This window comes from Lepisosteus platostomus, chromosome 8 (genome assembly GCF_059453375.1).
Source record: "Lepisosteus platostomus isolate fLepPlt1 chromosome 8, fLepPlt1.hap1, whole genome shotgun sequence".
NCBI classification, from domain to species: Eukaryota; Metazoa; Chordata; class Actinopteri; order Semionotiformes; family Lepisosteidae; genus Lepisosteus; species Lepisosteus platostomus.
The window spans coordinates 6,948,190-6,966,659 of NC_142618.1; the positions used below are offsets into that span (position 1 = coordinate 6,948,190).

The following is an 18,470-nucleotide window of genomic DNA, read 5'->3' on the forward strand; positions in this document are numbered from 1 at the left end:
GGCTTTTAAGGTGGGCTGGAACAGGGGGCAGGTGCACAAAATCAACTCAGAAGTGAAACAGCCGGAGCGCCCTTAAGGGGGAGGGACTACAATCATCACAAAAGGCCTTTTACGCTTGAACGTGATCAACATTTAAAAGTTACTAGCAACCTAATACACAAGACTGGCCCAGTGGCCCACCTTTCATTTGTAACTTTTCTCATATTCATTTGCTGTAACTTCTTGTCTTTGTCACCAGAACAATGGTCCACTTTTTCCTGCATTATTACATTCTTATCAAATGGATACAGATAAGAACTGGTATTTCAAATAAAAAATATATATATATATTTAAAGACTCTGAAAGGGATGGAAGAGAAGCAGAAAGAAAACTTTAGCTCTAAATCTCTTTTCAGGATACCTCACTATAGGTATGCTTCATAGAAGAAATACAACCCTTTTATCATTTTGATAACATTAAAAGTCCATAAAATAATCAGGAAGTTTTGAAATGGTGATTATATACAGTAGCTTGCAGTTGTGGGTGAATGGTATAAACTACCTTGACATGGTGTTGAAGTCGATACCCTGACTTCTTTCAAGAAACAGCTGGGTCAATTAGCAACTCACTACCAAACAAGCTGAATGAGCTGAATGTCTAGTAGGAATAGGACATGCCTATTAGGCAATTTAACATCTGAACACCTAGCCAGCAGCTATATCACTGTGCAGCTCTCAACTGGCTATCTACTGAAGCTAAACATGGTTGAGCCTAGTCAGTACCTGGATGGGAGACCTCTTGGTGTTGTGTCGAGAGAGCTGACTATCTCCTGCCCTGGCACTGCTTGAGGAATCCTGGATACAGTCAACCAGTGACATGATGACAACAGTGGACCCCACCAAGCCCAAGGCTTTATATAATGAGCCAACCAAGACCTCTTGTAACATGACTCTTATTTTCTAGAGACCAAGCAGAAGATCAAGTACATGCAGGAATTATATACTTCCTTTGCTCTGCCCTGATTGCATGGAGGCGGTTGAGACAGAGCTCCTGACAGCAGAGAGGACTCTCTTGGTAGCAGGTGCTCTGGGGTTTTTAAACCACGCTCAGACTCTCCGCTCGGCGATCCGGCTTTGACGTTCACATTACTTCACCTCCCACCATCCTGGCGGAGCCTTTCCTGTTACTAGTTTCCAGTCCGCCTGGGAGAGAGCTCAGCTATGCAATCCAGGGCTTCTCCAGTCTGCTGAGCAGATGACTCCTTCGGCCCGGCCTGTGGTGCACGCTGGCCTGGTCTCTGGACAAGACCCCCCCCCCCCCAACGATCGTGTGTCCTGTTCAGCCTGGTAATAGAGGTGTCCTCTGGATGACCGTCCTGACTGGTCTCTGGTATCTGGCAACTATCTTGTATTGTAACAATCCCATGTATTCCAGACCCCTGGAACTAAGCACAGCTCCACACACCGGTGGCTCTCCTTGTCCTGTGCCTGCACTACTGTCCCCCAGCTCGCCTGCCTATATCCCAGGTGCAGTGAAGCACAGCCCCCAATTAAGAGTTATGTGGCCTTTATTCACTAGCAGCCCCACTAGACAGCACGTCAGGTGGTGAAAAGGGGACATTTAAGAAGAATGGATTATGCAACCCAAGGGTGGAACAATGTTACTTTTGAAAAATACATTTTTTGTGCACAAAGACACTCAGATGGTAAAAGGAATTAAAATGAAATATCAAAACCCATATAAGAGAACCAAATCTCACTGACCTCTGAAGAGCACATTAAAAGCCTCTCTTACAAAAGGGAGATTTATGATAAAGATAATCAGAATCCAAAACATTTTAGCAAGAGTAGTAAGTCAACAGAATCTTCTCTGTGGTGCTGGCTTCTGCATTTCTGAATTTCATTTCCCTTCACCTGTCACCTAAAACACTACAGCTTCCCTGTATTTTAGACCAGCATGCATCTAGAGCGTTCAGTACGTGAAGCCCTTCCCCTGATATAGCAATCTAATTTTGAAAGCAGAATGTTTTTCTCATTAAACATAATCCCAATACATTCATTTACAAACTGTATAACCATAACTTGGTAATTCTGATTCCACTTTAGATAATGGTTTGTTTAAATAAAAGATCTGAGGCTATATCATTTCAATCTACAGCATAACCAAAGGACATTAGGGATTATAAAGGTCTGCAGGATATTTTCACATAAAAGTGCCTTTTCCTTCTTTTAAGAGGCATGTTTATAGTTCACTGTACATAAATAACAACATAAAATCAGTATTTTTGCTTCAGCCTATACAAAAGCCACTTTACACAGAATGTATCTAGCTCAGCTTAATTCAAATGTGGCCGTACACTAGGTTAAGTTTACAAATAGTGTTGACAACTAGGAATTATCAGTTTTATTAGTTCACACATTAATTGGTCATTTCAGGTATGTTACATGTACAAAGTAAATACAGTACTTTGAAAGGAGAGGGACAAGTACACCGCCTTTCGTTACAGGCCAAAGTAATGGGTGAGGTCATTTTTCATTTAAAGGTAAAAATCCTGCTTTACCAGTTGCACTTAAATTGCATTTAAGGTGCAAGCTGCTGCTTAAATTTATTTTTTTTCTAATACTAAGTAATCAATGTGCAATCTTCTCTTTGCTCTTTTAAAAAAATGATATTTTACCTCTGAAATCAGAATAAAACATGGTTGATATGACCCAGTCATAAGATTTTTTTTTCGTTCAAAAAAGGGTAAACAAACCCACAGAACAACTTCCTAAATAAACCCGAGAACCAGAGACGTCTGGCTCAAACCTTCACTCCAGAGACCGCAACACAAGAGCTCCAAACTGAACATACTTTGGCATCTTTCGTAAAGCGAGAAGAAAAAATGTATGTATTGCAATGTATTGCAGTCTTTAAAAAAATAACTCTCCCTCGTTACACTTTTATTATCTCTCAACTCTGTTTTCCTTTATCCTGGTCAGGTAGCTCATCCATGTCAAACATAAAGGGCTTGTCATAACCCATTAGGTGGTTGTAGTCGTGTGGTAATGGGAAACTCATAGGATTCACCAGCAGTGACTTCTGATTGGCATAGAAGGATGTGAACATCCTGCTCACACTGGGAATCTTCACCTCCTGCTGGTGGAACACAGTCTTCTTCTCCAGGAGGAGGGCGCTGTAGGTGACGGCGGTGTAGGTGTCAGTGTCCGCGTTGTGGTACAAGCGCACCACATAGCCTCTGGTGATCAAGTGCAACAGGACGGGCGTTAAAAAAGTGAAGACGCCCACGATGCTGCAAAATGCCACTTGCAAAGCCAGACCCTGAACTCCGGTGCCCGTTTTCAGGAAGACGTAAGGCATCACGCACAGGCTGAACATGGTGGTGGAGTAGGAAAAGAATTTCACCCCTGGAAAGACAAGTTCCATGTCTTTAAAACAGCAACTGTAACAACATACCTGAATCGCCAAGTTTGTTAAATCAGCTTTGGCTGTACTGGGACTCTACAACCAAAATAAGCACGAACTGTGACTTCCTGCAGAAAATACAGTCATGCTTGAATGTTTGTGAACCCATTGCATAATTTGAAAGTTTTTGTTTTTTTTAACCACAAAATGCATATTTAATCAGAGTTCGTCACTTCCTAACTGAAATAAGTATAATTATTCACCAATTTGAGAGTTTGACAGAAAATGTACAGAATATACAGAAATTGTGAAGGTGCAAAAATAAGTGAAGTTCTATGACATACATCAAGGTAAAGCAGGTTCAGGTGGGTCAATGACAGTGTAAACCAATTAACCGAGATAACCAATGAAACTGAAGATCTGAAATGATATTAGGGAGGAGCAAACATAAATTATTGCAAGAAAGCAGGCGAGTTACTCTTCCTGCGAGTCTAGCATCATGCCTCGAACTAAGGAAACATCAGCGGAACTGAGGGAAAAAAGTAGTGGATGCTCATCAATCTGGACAAGGTTATAAAGCCATTTTGAAAAGATTCGAAATCCATGACTCCACTGCTAGGCAAATAGTATACAAGTGGAGGGCATTTAAAACACTGGCAACCGTGTCAAGAAGTGGATGTCCACCTAAAATTTCACCCAGGGCCACAAGGAGAACAATAAAAGAAGTAAAGGGTGATCCTAAAATAACATCCAGAGATCTACAAGCCTCTCTAGCTGCCTCTGGAGCAGTGGTGCATAGCTCAACAATAAAAAGAACCCTGAACAGAAATGTCATCAATGGAAGGGTCACCAGGAAGAAGCCTCTTCTATCAAAAAAGAACAAAGCTGCCCGTCTGAAATTTGCCAGAGACCTCTTCAGGTTTGTCCAGGTGTTCTGGAAGTCTGTTCTCTGGACAGATGAGTCCAAAATTGAACTATTTGGGTAAAACAAGAGGGGCCCATGTTTGGCGAAGAGCCAAAACAGCCTACCACCAACAAAACCTTATCCCTACTGTAAAGCATGGTGATGTGGGTGTCCTTGTCCTAAACATTCAAGTAGGTCCACTAAAGAATGGCTTTGGAAGAAGAGGTTCCGTGTCCCGGAATGGCCAAGCCAAAGCCCTGACCTGAATCCTATTGAAATGCTGTGGCAGGACCTGAAGAGGGCTGTTCATGCACGACATCCTTCAAGCGTCACAGAGCTGGCGGAGTTTTGTAAAGAGGAGTGGGGAAAAAATCCCTCCAGCAGGATGTCAGAGACCGATAATTGGTTATAGGAGGCGACTGTATGAAGTTACTGCTGCTAAAAGAGGCGCCACAAGTTACTGACTGAAAATTTACTTTTGCAGACAAGAATATCTGGTGACTTGTTAAATATCAGTCTAATAATCTATAAGTTCAAATCCCTTTTTATGTGTGGGAAGTCTTTATTTAGGATATTCATTCTATATATTCATTAAGGGTTCAGGTTCATATTATATCTAAAATAATGACCATCTTGAAGGGTTCACAAACTTTCAAGCATGACTGTACATAAACCACATGCTGAAGTTGTGTAAGGAAGTTACCAACATAGTGAAGAAACTAGAACAGTCTATTATGTGGTCAAATGTGCTCATGCAGCTAGTATTAGGATTTAGATTTTTGGTATTCTTTTATTTGTATACCCATGTTCTGAAACCACACATGTAAACATTAAACCAAGCGTAGGTCTAGTGCTATGCTCTAACAGTTGACAAAAATATGTGAGGAAAGAGATGCACTGTGTACACACTTGTTTGTATTTTGTTGTTTTTATACTGTTTCTCATACAGAACTCTTAATTGAAACCCTGTGGACAAAATAACAGCAGCTTTCAAATCAAATACTCTACTACCATACACATAAGAAATCCTGTTAAAAAGATATACAAGAAAAGATTACCTAGCACAGCTTTTGCAAGATTTCCAGTATATATAAGTGTTCCTTCATCAGCTGGTTTTGCAGCAGTGATGGTGGAGTGCAAACGTTTCTGGTACTTCAAAGACACCTAGACAAACATTAATAATCGAAACGGTTTCTTAAACGAGTTTGATTATTTAAAACAAAATGCATACACATGAAGCACAGGAAAAGGGCTTCCAGGCTAAACGAATGTCTCTTGCTTGCTTTCAAGTGTGACAGTTAAAATAATTTCACATCATTTACAGGGCTTCAAATAATTTATATTCTCAGTGAACATAAAATGACAATTTAAAAAAAAAAACAGAAACCACTCATTTAAAATACCAAATGGTTTTCTTAACAGAATACGGGATATCAAGAGCGGACAAAATTGTGGTTGTCCTATCATTGCCACTTTTAGAATATATCTTTCCGCGTATGTGCACAGTTTTGTTACCTGGAAAGAGCACATCTACCCGCTAGTTAAATGGGGTTTACCTCTTCCACTCCGCGATTGCTAACGAGTGACCTTCCTACTGCTCCCAGCACAGCCCCTTGGCGTCTTGAGAAGACTGCGGACGCGACCCCGCCGCACAAACGCACAGAGCCCAGGCAGCGACTGGCCGGCAATCGCCCCGATCCAACACGACCGCATCCTGCGGCAAGCTGGCGCAGTCCGGAGAACCGCTGCAGGCCATTAGTGCCTTCTAACAAAAATCTTAACATTTTCTGCTATCAACTGACATTCCCTTCTTAACCGAGCAATAACGCTACAGAGCACCTGCAACCATTGGCTGCATGAAGCCAGGAAGGAAACGTATCCAGTAGTACTGGTACGCCACTCTGTATTTGCTCCCGGAAACACACACCCCAGCAACTTGAGTTCCGCAGTACGTGAATTTATGGAAGTTAAATTCTGGAGTTGGGCGTTGTGGTGTTGTTCTCGTTTTGTTTGCTCACCTCTTATCTCAGATCACTAAATTGATGACTGGCCACGGTTCAGGCTCGGTTTAATGCACACAGTTACTTTTGATGTTGGAAATAATGCATGTAGACCAGTTAGATATTACACTTCTCTAAGGAAAGGTGTGAATTGAGTTGTTCCTGGCTCAATTATTTGAACCTTCTCAGAGTCTTAGTTTCTGTAAATGTCCCCCTAAATTCTGTCAGTGGATTCTTATTCTCAGTCTTATCTGCTGTGCCTCACCTACTGTAGGTGGACCTGCACTTCAGTACTGAATCTTGTGGGTCCCCTGTAAAACCTTTGGCATCAAAAGCGCTATACAAAATGCAAAGGCAAAAAAATATATATTTCACAGGGGGCTTAGAAAGTGGAAGTGAAGAAAGACAAACCAGTCAAGTCGATTTTTCAGGTCAGATATACAGAATCTGTATTATAAAACAAAAAGAATGAAAAATCTAATAAAAAAACTTTTAGTAAAAAATAATTTGATTTTATGGAAAATCCTTTGGCCATACTTGTGGATATCACAGATAACCACCTGTCTTAAACCAAACTACAGAATCCTTTAGGGTAAAGGATGATCGATATCTGTTCATGATAATGAACAATATTAAACAGTAATGATAAGTATTTTATGGTAAATATATTATAGCGGTATAATAAAATACAGTTACGGTCTGAACTAAAGTACAGTTTTTGTACGTCCATTAATATTGAAATGGCATTATGTGTTCCCATAGAAGTTTATAGTTTTAAATTAACTACGTAATTTAAGTATTCGAATTTTGATTTAAAATTATGTAAAAGGTTTTAGTAATAATAATTTAATAATAGTAAGAATCATAATAATAACAATAATAATAAATTATTGAAAAATCTATGTCGGTGACATAGATAAAATGTCACCGAGTACACAGATTAATTAAGAATGCCTCATAGGGTGAAACCACACAATGATGAACAAGTTCACATAAAAATCCTATTAGCCCCCCTCTGTCGATTCGTAGAAATGTCCTAGTTTTTTAATTAGACCATTTTAATGAGTTATCAACTCTGTGCGAAACCTGTAACCCTCGAGGAAAAAAAAAAACGGTACTCAATAGTTAATGTGCATGGGTCAGGCCGAAGCCGTGTGCGAAACGAGGGTCCAGTTTGACTCGTTTCTTCCGATTGTGGGCTCGGACGAGGGGTCACACGGTCCAGGCGCCGCCCGAGGCGCGTCTTCCCGTAACTCGTGCGCTCACCCGGAAGTGGATGTCTCTTCTCAGGAAGGGCTTTCCTCCCGACTGAGACGGACTGCGGGGTGAGAAAGGTGCAGTTGGACTGGATCTGGTGGTAAGGACAGATAAACCTAGCTAGAAATATTAGCGGTTTACGGGTTTCCATATCTTTGGATGAATCGCAAATGTGTAAAGTGAAAAGAGCATCGAGACCTGTTTTTTTTAAAACGAAAACAATGGCACCCTATCCTTTGAAGGAGGGGGCCTCGTTTTAAGCCATGGCAACTACTGTAGCCGTATCTAACTACCATGTAATTAACAAACTACGAGCAACGATCCATAACTAGACGATTTATAGATTATATAAACCTTATATACCGTGATAAGTATACACATTTTTTGTTCTAGATTTATTGTCGGCGATCAGTTGCCCCGAGCAGGTTGTTTTGAAATTGCGCCCTTTGTACAATACGTACGTCGACTTCATCGTTATTTTCTTTATTTTTTTCACTATAGATTCACTAAAGAACTGAAGTATAGCTAGTCTTCACAGTGCCTCTGTTCGATACAGATGAGGTCCGGAAAAGTCCCTTATTTGGGGAAAAAATACACTAAATAATTTTAATCGTGTGATTAATTGATTCATGATGTTTGGGGGTTTTTTAGCGGCCGGTTTACCCGTCACGTTGCTGCAGATGAGACCGGGCACTCGCTTCGTACTGCAGATTTGCATAGTCACACCGGAGCAGCCCAATAAAGTAGCAGGACAGCGATCCATCTTTTCAGTATCAGCTGTGCAGTCGATCAGGTCTGCTTGTCATTTCGTGTGGGGTTTCTTCAGACGACCCCGTCTCTAGAGATCGCTTTCTCGACACGAAGTCGGGTCCATCTGAAACGTATTCTTCATATAAATAACCATGTTTTTCAACATGATGTAGGTAGTTTGTCTGTTTTCTACGCATAACCTCAAAAGCGGAAGTGTAGGTCTGAGACGGTGTGGGTTTCCTTTGTTCCGAGGGGTATATCTCGTTGCAAAACGCTGACCTGCTGCATCAGCACAGACCCTTTCCAGATATTTAATTCTTCCTCCTTTCTTCCTCTTCAGGCCAACTAACATTCATGTTATCAAACCATAAAAAAGGGAGTAGAAACGAATTATTTCCCCCAGTTTAATATGAAAAATGGACTATTATTGCATATATGTGTTTAGTTCGAGAAATTGTATTGCTAATGACGAGATCCCCTGTACAGGTGCTCCCTGTTTCTTCTAGTTTTGTTTTCCTCCAGCTGAGGACCGGTGGTGGGGGGAATTAGCTCATTTTCTCAATGCTTTCTAGTCCTCAGTGGGCCAATACAGATACGCCTGCAGTACAAGCTGCAAAGGCTCAGCCTGGACAAGTGGATCTTGAGGGGGGAGGGGATAGAGGGCAGAGGGTGTTTGGAGAGACGGAACAGTCCCGATCCTTCTAGGAATCCAGTGCCACCCCAGGTGTGAGTGAAGAGAGGTAGCAGTAGGGAGGTCGGAGTGATGGAAGGCAGCAGGTCAAAGCGGCGATATCTAAAGAGAAGCCAACACATCCCAGGGGGCAGGTGGAAGGAGCAAGGAGCATTCACAAGTCAAGTGAAGGCCAGACTCTTCATGGTTTAAATGATTGTGATTGCGGCCTGTATACAACATCTCGAGGACTAATTAAAATCCATCTTACTAGAGATCAGCTTCATTGTTTTTCAAGGACCTGTGATCTAAGTATAGCGCGGCTCAGGGTCTGGTGAGATGGAGTGACATGCGATATAGCGAGACACAGAGTCCTGCTATATTAAGATCACAGGTGTGGGTCGGTCGGTGAAGCAGGGAGGCTAGCCAAGGGGACGTCTGAAGAGGCTTGGACTACGAGCGGAGAGAGAGTCTGTAGATGTTAATGTACATTTGTTCTAAAAAAAAAAAACACCACTTATTTGAGGTGTCTGTAAAATGTGCAGTGACGTAGCAGGAGATACAGTTTATTGTTTTAGTTTTGTGTCTGGCTTCTTTCGAGAAAAGGCTGGATGAGATCCTTGGATCTGAGTTAACTGCTAACTATCGAACGAACCGGCCACTGGCCACCTCACACCTCGTGGCGGAATGAAGGAGACATGATAACAAGCTGCTACTCGGGAAATCCCAGTCACAGTAGGATAATGGCATGACCCAGGCTCGAACCTGCGATCACAGAGCTCAGCCTGCACTCAGTCAAGTGCCTTTAACGCTGGATGCATTCAGGAAACCCCGTAAATAGGTGTTTTAAGTCTAACTGTGGTAACAATAAAAATGTTATTTCAATGAGCCTGTGTTACAACGAGCTGTAGTTACAATGTACTGTATTAGTTTCTGTTTTGTGCACTGGCTTCTTCCAAGACAGAGCTGGATGAGTTCATTGAATCCGTTAACCTCTTTCTTGTATTGTCATTTGTCAAAAAGCAGATTTTACAAGCCGTTTATATACTCCTCTTTAGCTGTCAGGTATAGGTATCATGTAAATTTTATATACGAAGCTTCTTGCACTCATATGTCTTAAATCACGTGTCCCCAGTCCCAATACTGGAAAGCTAGTATTTCTACAGGGACAAACTGTTAAACCAGTACAGTTAACACAATAATGATCTGATTCAGGTTATTATGAGTCCAGATGGATTCAAAACCTATCGAGACACTGGCCGTCTAGAAGCAGGTTTGAAGAAACCCGTCATATTGCAGAAGAGATGGTAATTTAATAAATGCAATTAGACAGTTAAGAACTGAGATGTAAATTCCTTTGAAAAAACATACAAGGTATGCAGTGCCCTCCAAAAGTACAAAAACCTAAAACTGGTGTTTCCCTGTTGTATACACATGAAATTTAAATTCACATTAAACAAATTATTCTGAGTTCAGAAGGTCACCTTTTATTTTTGGGATTTATTTTGCAAACACAATCATTTTTCAACAAAAGCATATGTTGTGTACACTCCCTCCAAACTTAGGTGACCATAAGTATTGGGACACTTAACTTAAAGCAAAATTCAGTTTGTGTAGCAAATCCCAAGCCTGCAATAACTGCATCAAGCCTCTGTCCCATTGACATCACCAAACGTTTTGTTTCTTCACTTGGGAAGCTTTGCCAGGCTTTAACTGCAGTCTCTTTAAATTGATGCTTGTTGGTCAGGCTTTCTGCCTTCGGTGTCCTTTTGAACAAATGAAATGCATGCTCAATTAGATTCAGATCTGGTGATGGACTTGGTCAGTTTAAATGGTCCACTGATGAACTCTTGTGTTAAGCGTGCAGTATGTTTCAGGTCTTTGTCCTGCTGCATAATGAACTGGCACCAGACTTATTGGGCTTGCAGACAAGATCTGTTTGTATATCTCTGAATTCATCCTGCTGCTGACATCTTTAATTCAATCGTCAGTAAAGACCATTGAGCCTGTCCTGGAAGCAGCCATATATGCCCAAGCCATGATACTGCCTCCACTCTGCTTTATTGATGACGTGCTATGCTTATGGTCATTTGCTGTTCCTGTTTTTCTCCACAGTTTAGCCTTTCCATCACTTTGATAGATGTTTATTTTGGTATCATCTGGCCATAAAACCACAGAAAGGGGCTGAATCCTTTTTCAGGGTTTTGTTTTGCTGTTACTTCAGTCCAGTGTTTACAAATTACACTCTGCTTCCGCAAGCAATAATCTTAATCGTTCTGCTGCACATATTTCCATTGGCTTCATTTGTCTTCCTCTTTCGCATGTCAGGTTAGAGCTGTAACACGTTATTGGAGTAAAGGTGAACTGGCTGAAGAGGCCAGGCTGTCCATTTCAATCCCTGTTGCTTTTCTTATGAAGTTTGGTCATCTGGATTTTACCTGGCTTTAATTTTGTGATCTTGAATATACTGGGAACAGACCTTTTGCAGTCTGGTTGCCTTCCTAGTGGCAATACATAATTTTCCTTTACAAAGTGCCTTCTGTTTTCATCTGTACTGTAGTCCTTCTACTTTTTTGCCATCTCGCCTTTTTCTCAAGTTTCCTCTCGCGTTTGAGAAGTTCAGCCACTGTTTCGTCTTACTGAAATGTTCTTCTGCTCTCTTCACGTTGGCCTTTCCTTATGGTTTGGTGCTCATCATAGGCCGGGCTGCAGGAAATTGTTCATCATAGAGGGGCATAGACACTTATCTTTTTGAAAAATGTTTAACACACACACACACACACACACACACACACACACACACACACATTTAGTCAGGAGTTAAGGTAGGATTTTCATAGAATCTGCGTCCAAAACTGTGCAGCTAGACTAACTCCAACTAGACCTTGGTAGCATATCACTCCTAAGTATATATCTGAGCATATATGCTTAAGTCTCTACATTGGCTGCCTATTAAGTAACATATTCAGTATAAGTTACTGTCTAATAAAGCTTTAAAAAATCACAGGTTGTGGGTGTCATACATGGCTCAGCCAGTAAAGGTACTCAGTCAAGAGCAGGTTGAGCTATGATCCGGACACAGGTTCGAGCCTGGAAGGGTGCAGTTCTAAGGGTATAGTTAGCCACTGCAACCCCTGCAGCCTACACGTCTCTCCTCCAGTCGGCTCTGAGCCTGCGGTCCGCAGCTGGTCAAAAGATGACTGGCTCGAAGATGGGTGGGTCGCAGGAGTCTCCCATACTACTTCCTCGTTCTCCTTCATGTGTGGTCTTGAGATTTGTAGATGGGAGATGAGAACAACACACAAGCTGGTGATTGCAAGAGTCATACGAATGTAATAAGAAAACAAGAGCAGTGAGGCAGGGTTTTTTTGCATTGTGGAGAAGTCATTACTGTTCTCATGGGGGCATGTTGAAGTCGCTGCTTCTTAAGGGGTAACAAGATCATCTCGGACGTTTTAAGAGGGATCCATGTCTCGTTTACACTTCTTACAACAAAGGGAACAAAAGATGGATTCTGCCATTGTAGTTACTCGTTTCCTCAATACAGTAGCAGTGTCACTTTCTTCTTCACTGGGATTGACTGCTGTCATACCAAGAAAACACTGAAGAGTGCTTTAAACTGCCCTTGACCAACACTAGCAAGTCTGCAAATTAATTTGCAATTAATTTACTTTGGACACGTGACAGAGTGAGTTCATAGTAAGGCTGGGATTGTTCTGTCAAGCCTGATTTGCTATGTGCCTAAAGGCATTGACATCAGTGAAAGACGGGCCACTCCTCCAATCTGCACTGACTCTCTTGTAAGGCACTGTGGAGCTTGCAGTGTGTCACATAACTAACAGCTTGGAAAGTGAACGTATCTTCCATATAAAAAAACAGGCCCTTTTAAGACAAAAAACGATAAGTTTGGGCTTCAGTAGCAATGCTTATAACGTTGTTCTTAAGCCTTCCTTTAAATTACAGTGGTTCCTATGTCATTTCAGAATTCAAACTATTAATGACATTTCAAAGTGCTGGTAATTTTAGATTGCAGCTGTTGTGCTCATTGAATGCTTTATTACTTTTTCTGTATCTAGAACGGGGGGCTTCTTCGGAGGAGTAAGCGCAAAGACATCTTCATCTTTTTAAAGAATAATGGGTAAGTAGTCTCTTGAAAACGCATATCATATGAATACAGTAATTCCTCTGTGAGTAGATGTGCAAAATAATGGTTTGTATTTTTGAGAGCACTGGCAAGTCGAAGCTATCTATGCCAGTGGTCAGAATACACCCTTGTAAATCTGGAAACCTACAAAGTGCTTTAGGGAAATTATGCATGAACTATTGGCTGGCTGTTCAGCTGATGACTGGGCAAAAATAAATGCTGATATTGGCGATCAGGTGTGTGACAGAATGCCTAGAACGGTGGTTTGGCATCTCTGTTTTTGAGGGATCATTGTGTCTGCTGGTTTTTGTTCTGTCTGGGCCCTTAATTACTGTTGCTAATTGGTCAGCTTGCTTGTTTTGATTTTTCTTCTACAGTCTGTCCTTATTTCCAACAATTTCAGCACACAGACCTAAAGGCAGTCTCTCGACAACTTGCTAATTAAGAATTGCCTTCTATTTTTCTATCTCTTAATAGAGGATCAATTGAAAATGAATAGGCACGGGTGGGAAAGACACTGATGAATCCCACAGCACATCCATTATTTTCCTTCTGCTCATGACCACATGGTTAGATTTCTGCTCGTACGTCTGAGTGAGAGCCAGCTCTGAAAGTCACTGGTCTGCATGGGGTTCATACGGATTGACAAATCTCATTGGTCTTTCTAAGAGCTGAAAGAAAGCTTAAAAATCATACCTATAATAGAAAATGGAAATTCATTGGCTGAAGTAAAAACCATCGGTCTCTCAGCGATCCTCCAGGACTGGCGTACTGCGCACAGTGTGTACAGCTAAGTGAGCTATTTTGATCATATTTGCAGATAATATCTCAATAAAACATACCATTTGATGACTGATTTCTATTTAAGCCAGCAGTTTATGCGGCTTATTCACATCAGTAAAACCGGATTTGTAGTACACTGTACTTCCAATGTGGAAGGGTTTTGAAGTGGCTGAAGGGGGCTCTTTGGAAATACATCTGATGTGTCATTTGCTCCAGTATAGGATTCTTCCCACATTCACTTCAGGTTATTTGTCATGTGGACAAGTACACTGAAATGCTTATTTGCAGGTATGCTCTAATACAAAGACATTGAGGAAACGCTAAACCATAAACACAAACAGCAGCAACAGCAATGAGGTTAAATAACCTACAACTTAAGTAAAACTCAAAACACGCAGTGTGCGGTATAAACATCAGTGTGAGTCAGTGGTGGGGGTAAAGTTCAGTAATCTGACAGTTTGTGGGAAGAAGCTGTCGAGGAATCTGGTAGTTTGTGCCTTTCTGCTCCTGCAGTGCTTACCAGAGGGCAGGGGAGGGGAAAGGGAGAAACCAGGATGCCCTTGGAACCTCTCGAGTATAGTTTCGTGCATGAGCTGCAGATGTGCTTCACACCTGTAGTCCTCAAAGAGCCGTTCTGTTGATATCGGCCCTTTCAGATGGGGAGGAGAAGACCTACGGCGGCTGTGAAGGCCCTGATGCCATGTACGTGAAGCTCATCTCCTCCGATGGCCACGAGTTCATCGTGAAGAGAGAGCACGCCTTGACCTCTGGCACCATCAAAGCCATGCTGAGCGGCCCAGGTGAGCAACGTCTGTGGAGAGCTCCAGACTCTGACCTCAGCCAGCTTAGGAATGCTGAGAGGAGAAGTCGCCATGTTGAGCCAGCTCTGGTCCAGTCGATACGGTTATGTCCTAAGGCCCGCTTAGGAGTGAGGAGTCCCCTCCAGCCTGGGAGGACTGGGGGTCTGTAAATGGTAGGATTACCTGTCCGTAGAGAAATGGAGCAGAACATCAAAAGCCAATGTTCAGAGTTGACGGAGCACAAAAAAAGAGAGATGGAACGACAACAACAGATCAACAAACAACAGGCTTCCGTCAGGGAGTTCATGTTTTCACTGCTCGTTGTGTAAGGTAACAGCATTGGTTGTATGTTTTGACAAAAATACGGTGAGCAAGGAGTAAGCGATACGTGTGCACATGCACAAGCAAATCTGTTTTTTTTGGGGGGGGAAACTTCCCAAGGCAATGGGAATGCTTTTGGACCTTCTCAAGACGATGTTCTCGCGGAGCGGTGGCACTGTGGCTCAGGATCTGCGCCTGTGGCTGAAAGGTTGCCAGTTTGTATCCCGCAGCCGGCAGAGGGATCCTACTCTGTTGGGCCCCTGAGCAAGGCCCTTCGCCCCAACTGCTCCAGGGGCGCCGTATAAGTTGCTGACCCTGTTCTCTGACCCCAAGCTTCTCTCTGTGTCTGTGCGTCTCATGGAGAGCAAGTTGGGGTATGCGAAAAGACAAATTCCCAATACAAGATCTTCTTGTATCTAAACTGTGAGCCCATTGTTTGTGACCCATCCTGCCGTCGATTACATTTGCACCGCCTTTAACCGGCCATGTTGACCACAGTTCTAAATTGGTTTGTAGCATTTGCAGCTCCCTAGGCCTGCACAGACCTCTCCTTAAAGCAGTCATTGTAAGTGTAGTGTTTCTGCGATGATAATGAAACCAAGTTCAATAAGTCTTTCTCTCTGCTAAATGAAGTACATCTCAAATTGTGATTTTAGGACTTTATTAAAATTGTGAAGAGCCAGTGACCACTGCAGAGATTGTGAATATACATAAAAAACACCGTTAGGGATGAAAGTTACAAATGAGAGGGCTGTTTGGGCTGTTACGCCACCTGGCATTTTAACTTACCCGTGTTTATTTTTATCTTTTACAGGTCAGTTTGCTGAAAACGAAACCAATGAAGTCAATTTCAGGGAGATCCCATCTCATGTTCTTTCCAAAGTGTGTATGTACTTTACCTATAAAGTCCGTTACACCAACAGCTCAACAGAAATCCCAGAGTTTCCCATTGCACCAGAGATAGCACTGGAGCTCCTGATGGCTGCAAACTTCTTAGATTGTTGAATAAATTATATCAGAACTAAGGTTTCGGTTTGTTTTTTAGTATTTAACTTTGTTTGCCATAGTATTTCAAATACGGTGGAAAGCATAATGTATGGATGTCTGCTGTGTAAAATCTGAATTTGCTTGGGTTTGTTTGCCATTATATTATTTTTTTTCTTTGCCACAAAATATTTCCACTTTTTTTTTGTTGTTGTATCAGACACTTTATTATAATAAAATGACTTGGCTGTATCTGACTGTGGAGATCTGCGGTATGTGTATCGAGACTTCTAAACCATACTCCAGCCCTGGTTTGATTTCACATATTCCTAATATTTGAGAATATCTCAACGTTATTAATCAAATAAGCAACCAATCGATTTAGTTAAGAAAGCTGTGTGGTCTTAGGGGGCCATGAAGTACTAGGATTTTGATTTCCAAATTACTCAATTGCTTAATGTAACAAATTACCTTCTTTATTGATCTAAAATATTTTCCAAGCCTTTATAAATGAGTGATTTTGTGGTTACCTCTAAAGGTTGCTGGACTGGGGCTCTGCATTACCAGGGTTGGGTGTACTTGCTTTGTGTAATCATGCATGAAGCAAATCCAGTAACACTGAGCTGTTACTGAAAATTGATCATAGATCTTATCATTCCTTTCCCAGGTTAGGAAAAACATGCTGATCCATCAAAAGTCAATTTCAAAAATTGTGGGGGTGATACCTTTTGAATCGTTTCTTTGCTCACATACACATTTTCTGTTGTGTGGAAAGTCTTATTTAATCTACATCTAATATGCATCTAGGTTTCTTTTTTGTCTTGAATTAATTGGTGTTCAATGGATAATTATGGAATTAGGAAATGTATTTTTATTGTTGTAGTTCAATGTGTTAACATTGTTTTTTTTATAAAACAATAAAATTCATAATGATGTTTGAGTTTAGACAAAGCAAAATTATTTTGAAGTGTTTTAAGAAAAGTTACAAACAAAATGTAGCCATTCGGCCCCTCTAACCCATTTTAGTAGACAGGAGAAAATTAATCCAAGATCTCATTACATCATTTCTTGAAAGAAGCCAATTAACGATCATGACCTGTATTATCATAAATAATTAATATTTGATTGGGGTCCAGTGACATTCTAAGATTCAAGTGTTTGAATCTAATGCGTTTCTGAGTTCACTGATCATGAATAAAGCACAGGCTTGAATATGATGAAACAGCTAATTTTATATAAAAATATACTTATGAGGAAACAAAACCAAAACCAGGAAATGACTAATTTTAAGAAAAGAGACACTTCTTTACACAGCAGATCATTGTAGTCTGTAACTGAATCTTTACATTGTTGGAGCACTTTTAACATTGGAAAGAAAGCTTTTCTGCGATTTGATCATTAAGCTACTAGCTACAGGACGAGCAAGATGGGTCTGCTTCCTCTTGTTTGCAACCTTTCTTATGGGTAATAAAGTTTTTTACAAGAGTAAACATTAACTATTTTACGTAACCTATTTGGCCTAACAGTTTGCTTCACTGCAATACTATGCAGAATTATTTCCTAGGATATATTCACTCTGCTACTTGGAACTGTTATTTGGCTTGGACTGACAGTACTACTCTACACATAAAAGTTGTTGGTTTTATAAGAACACACAAAATGTGTCCAATCATGATTGCATGCTAAGAAAATTGCAATACTATAATTGCCTGGGTTCGGTTTCAGGATTCAAAAGCTCTTGAAAGTGCATTTTATTGCTGTATAAAACAAAATAAATATCTGTAGTGTGGCTGCTTCAGATGTTTCTTTTTTAAATGGCATGATCATTAAGTTACATGTACAAGCTTTTATAGAATAACTATTTTATATGATCTTGTTTTAATTATTTTGCGATCTTGGTGTGTGCAAATTATGGTACATATTGGTCAAAATGTAAGTTATTGATTGCTTTCATCTGGTGCTGGATGTTTAGTGAGTCTGCAACTTTTTATTACAGCTCAGTGCTTAATGAGTTAATCAGCTTAATTAGCCCAATTTAACCACTTCTCCCAGCTGTTCAGGTGCTGCTGGTTTAAACAGAACTAGAAAACCCAAAGGCACACCAGGTCTCTGAGAACAGAAGACCATTCTAAATATAGTAGTGTATATGTAAGTTATTGATATTCTTAACAGTCTGAGAGGAAGTATGACACACAATGCCCATATAAAACAATCAAAACATAAACACTGGAATGAATCAATTTCAACAAGATATTTTTTTTTATTTATGTCCTAATTTAACAAAGAGACTGGGACAGTGTTGCAGTTTGTGGTGAGATAAAAAAAAACTCAAGCAAATGATTAATGATGCATCTTAGATTTTGGAATCAGGTATGGTATGTGTCATGTCTGGCTGATGGGGAACCAGAGACTCCAAGTGGAAACAGAAGTATTGTACTGTAGCTGTGTTCCAAGAAGCTAAATGCCAGGGCC

At 40.9% G+C, this 18,470-nt stretch overlaps 2 protein-coding genes and 1 long non-coding RNA gene across 3 annotated transcripts; 1 reads left to right on the forward strand and 2 right to left on the reverse strand.

The window, feature by feature from the left end:
• Nucleotides 1–2,368: 2,368 nt before the first annotated feature.
• Nucleotides 2,369–6,199, reverse strand: tmem70 (transmembrane protein 70). Its single transcript, XM_088642213.1, has 3 exons — nucleotides 5,846–6,199; nucleotides 5,348–5,453; nucleotides 2,369–3,387 (listed from the first exon to the last, which is right to left on the reverse strand). The coding sequence occupies exons 1-3, from the start codon at nucleotides 6,071–6,073 to the stop codon at nucleotides 2,933–2,935; spliced, it is 789 nt and encodes a 262-aa protein (XP_088498339.1). The 5' UTR covers nucleotides 6,074–6,199; the 3' UTR covers nucleotides 2,369–2,932.
• A 1,307-nt stretch (nucleotides 6,200–7,506) lies between these two features.
• Nucleotides 7,507–16,250, forward strand: LOC148655572 (elongin-C). Its single transcript, XM_088642217.1, has 4 exons — nucleotides 7,507–7,646; nucleotides 13,043–13,104; nucleotides 14,550–14,693; nucleotides 15,829–16,250. The coding sequence occupies exons 2-4, from the start codon at nucleotides 13,101–13,103 to the stop codon at nucleotides 16,017–16,019; spliced, it is 339 nt and encodes a 112-aa protein (XP_088498343.1). The 5' UTR covers nucleotides 7,507–7,646; nucleotides 13,043–13,100; the 3' UTR covers nucleotides 16,020–16,250.
• LOC148655573 (uncharacterized) lies at nucleotides 16,197–17,072 on the reverse strand. Its single transcript, XR_015940728.1, has 2 exons — nucleotides 16,724–17,072; nucleotides 16,197–16,680 (listed from the first exon to the last, which is right to left on the reverse strand). It is a non-coding gene; the product is annotated as an uncharacterized LOC148655573 (long non-coding RNA).
• Between the last annotated feature and the right edge of the window lie 1,398 nt (nucleotides 17,073–18,470).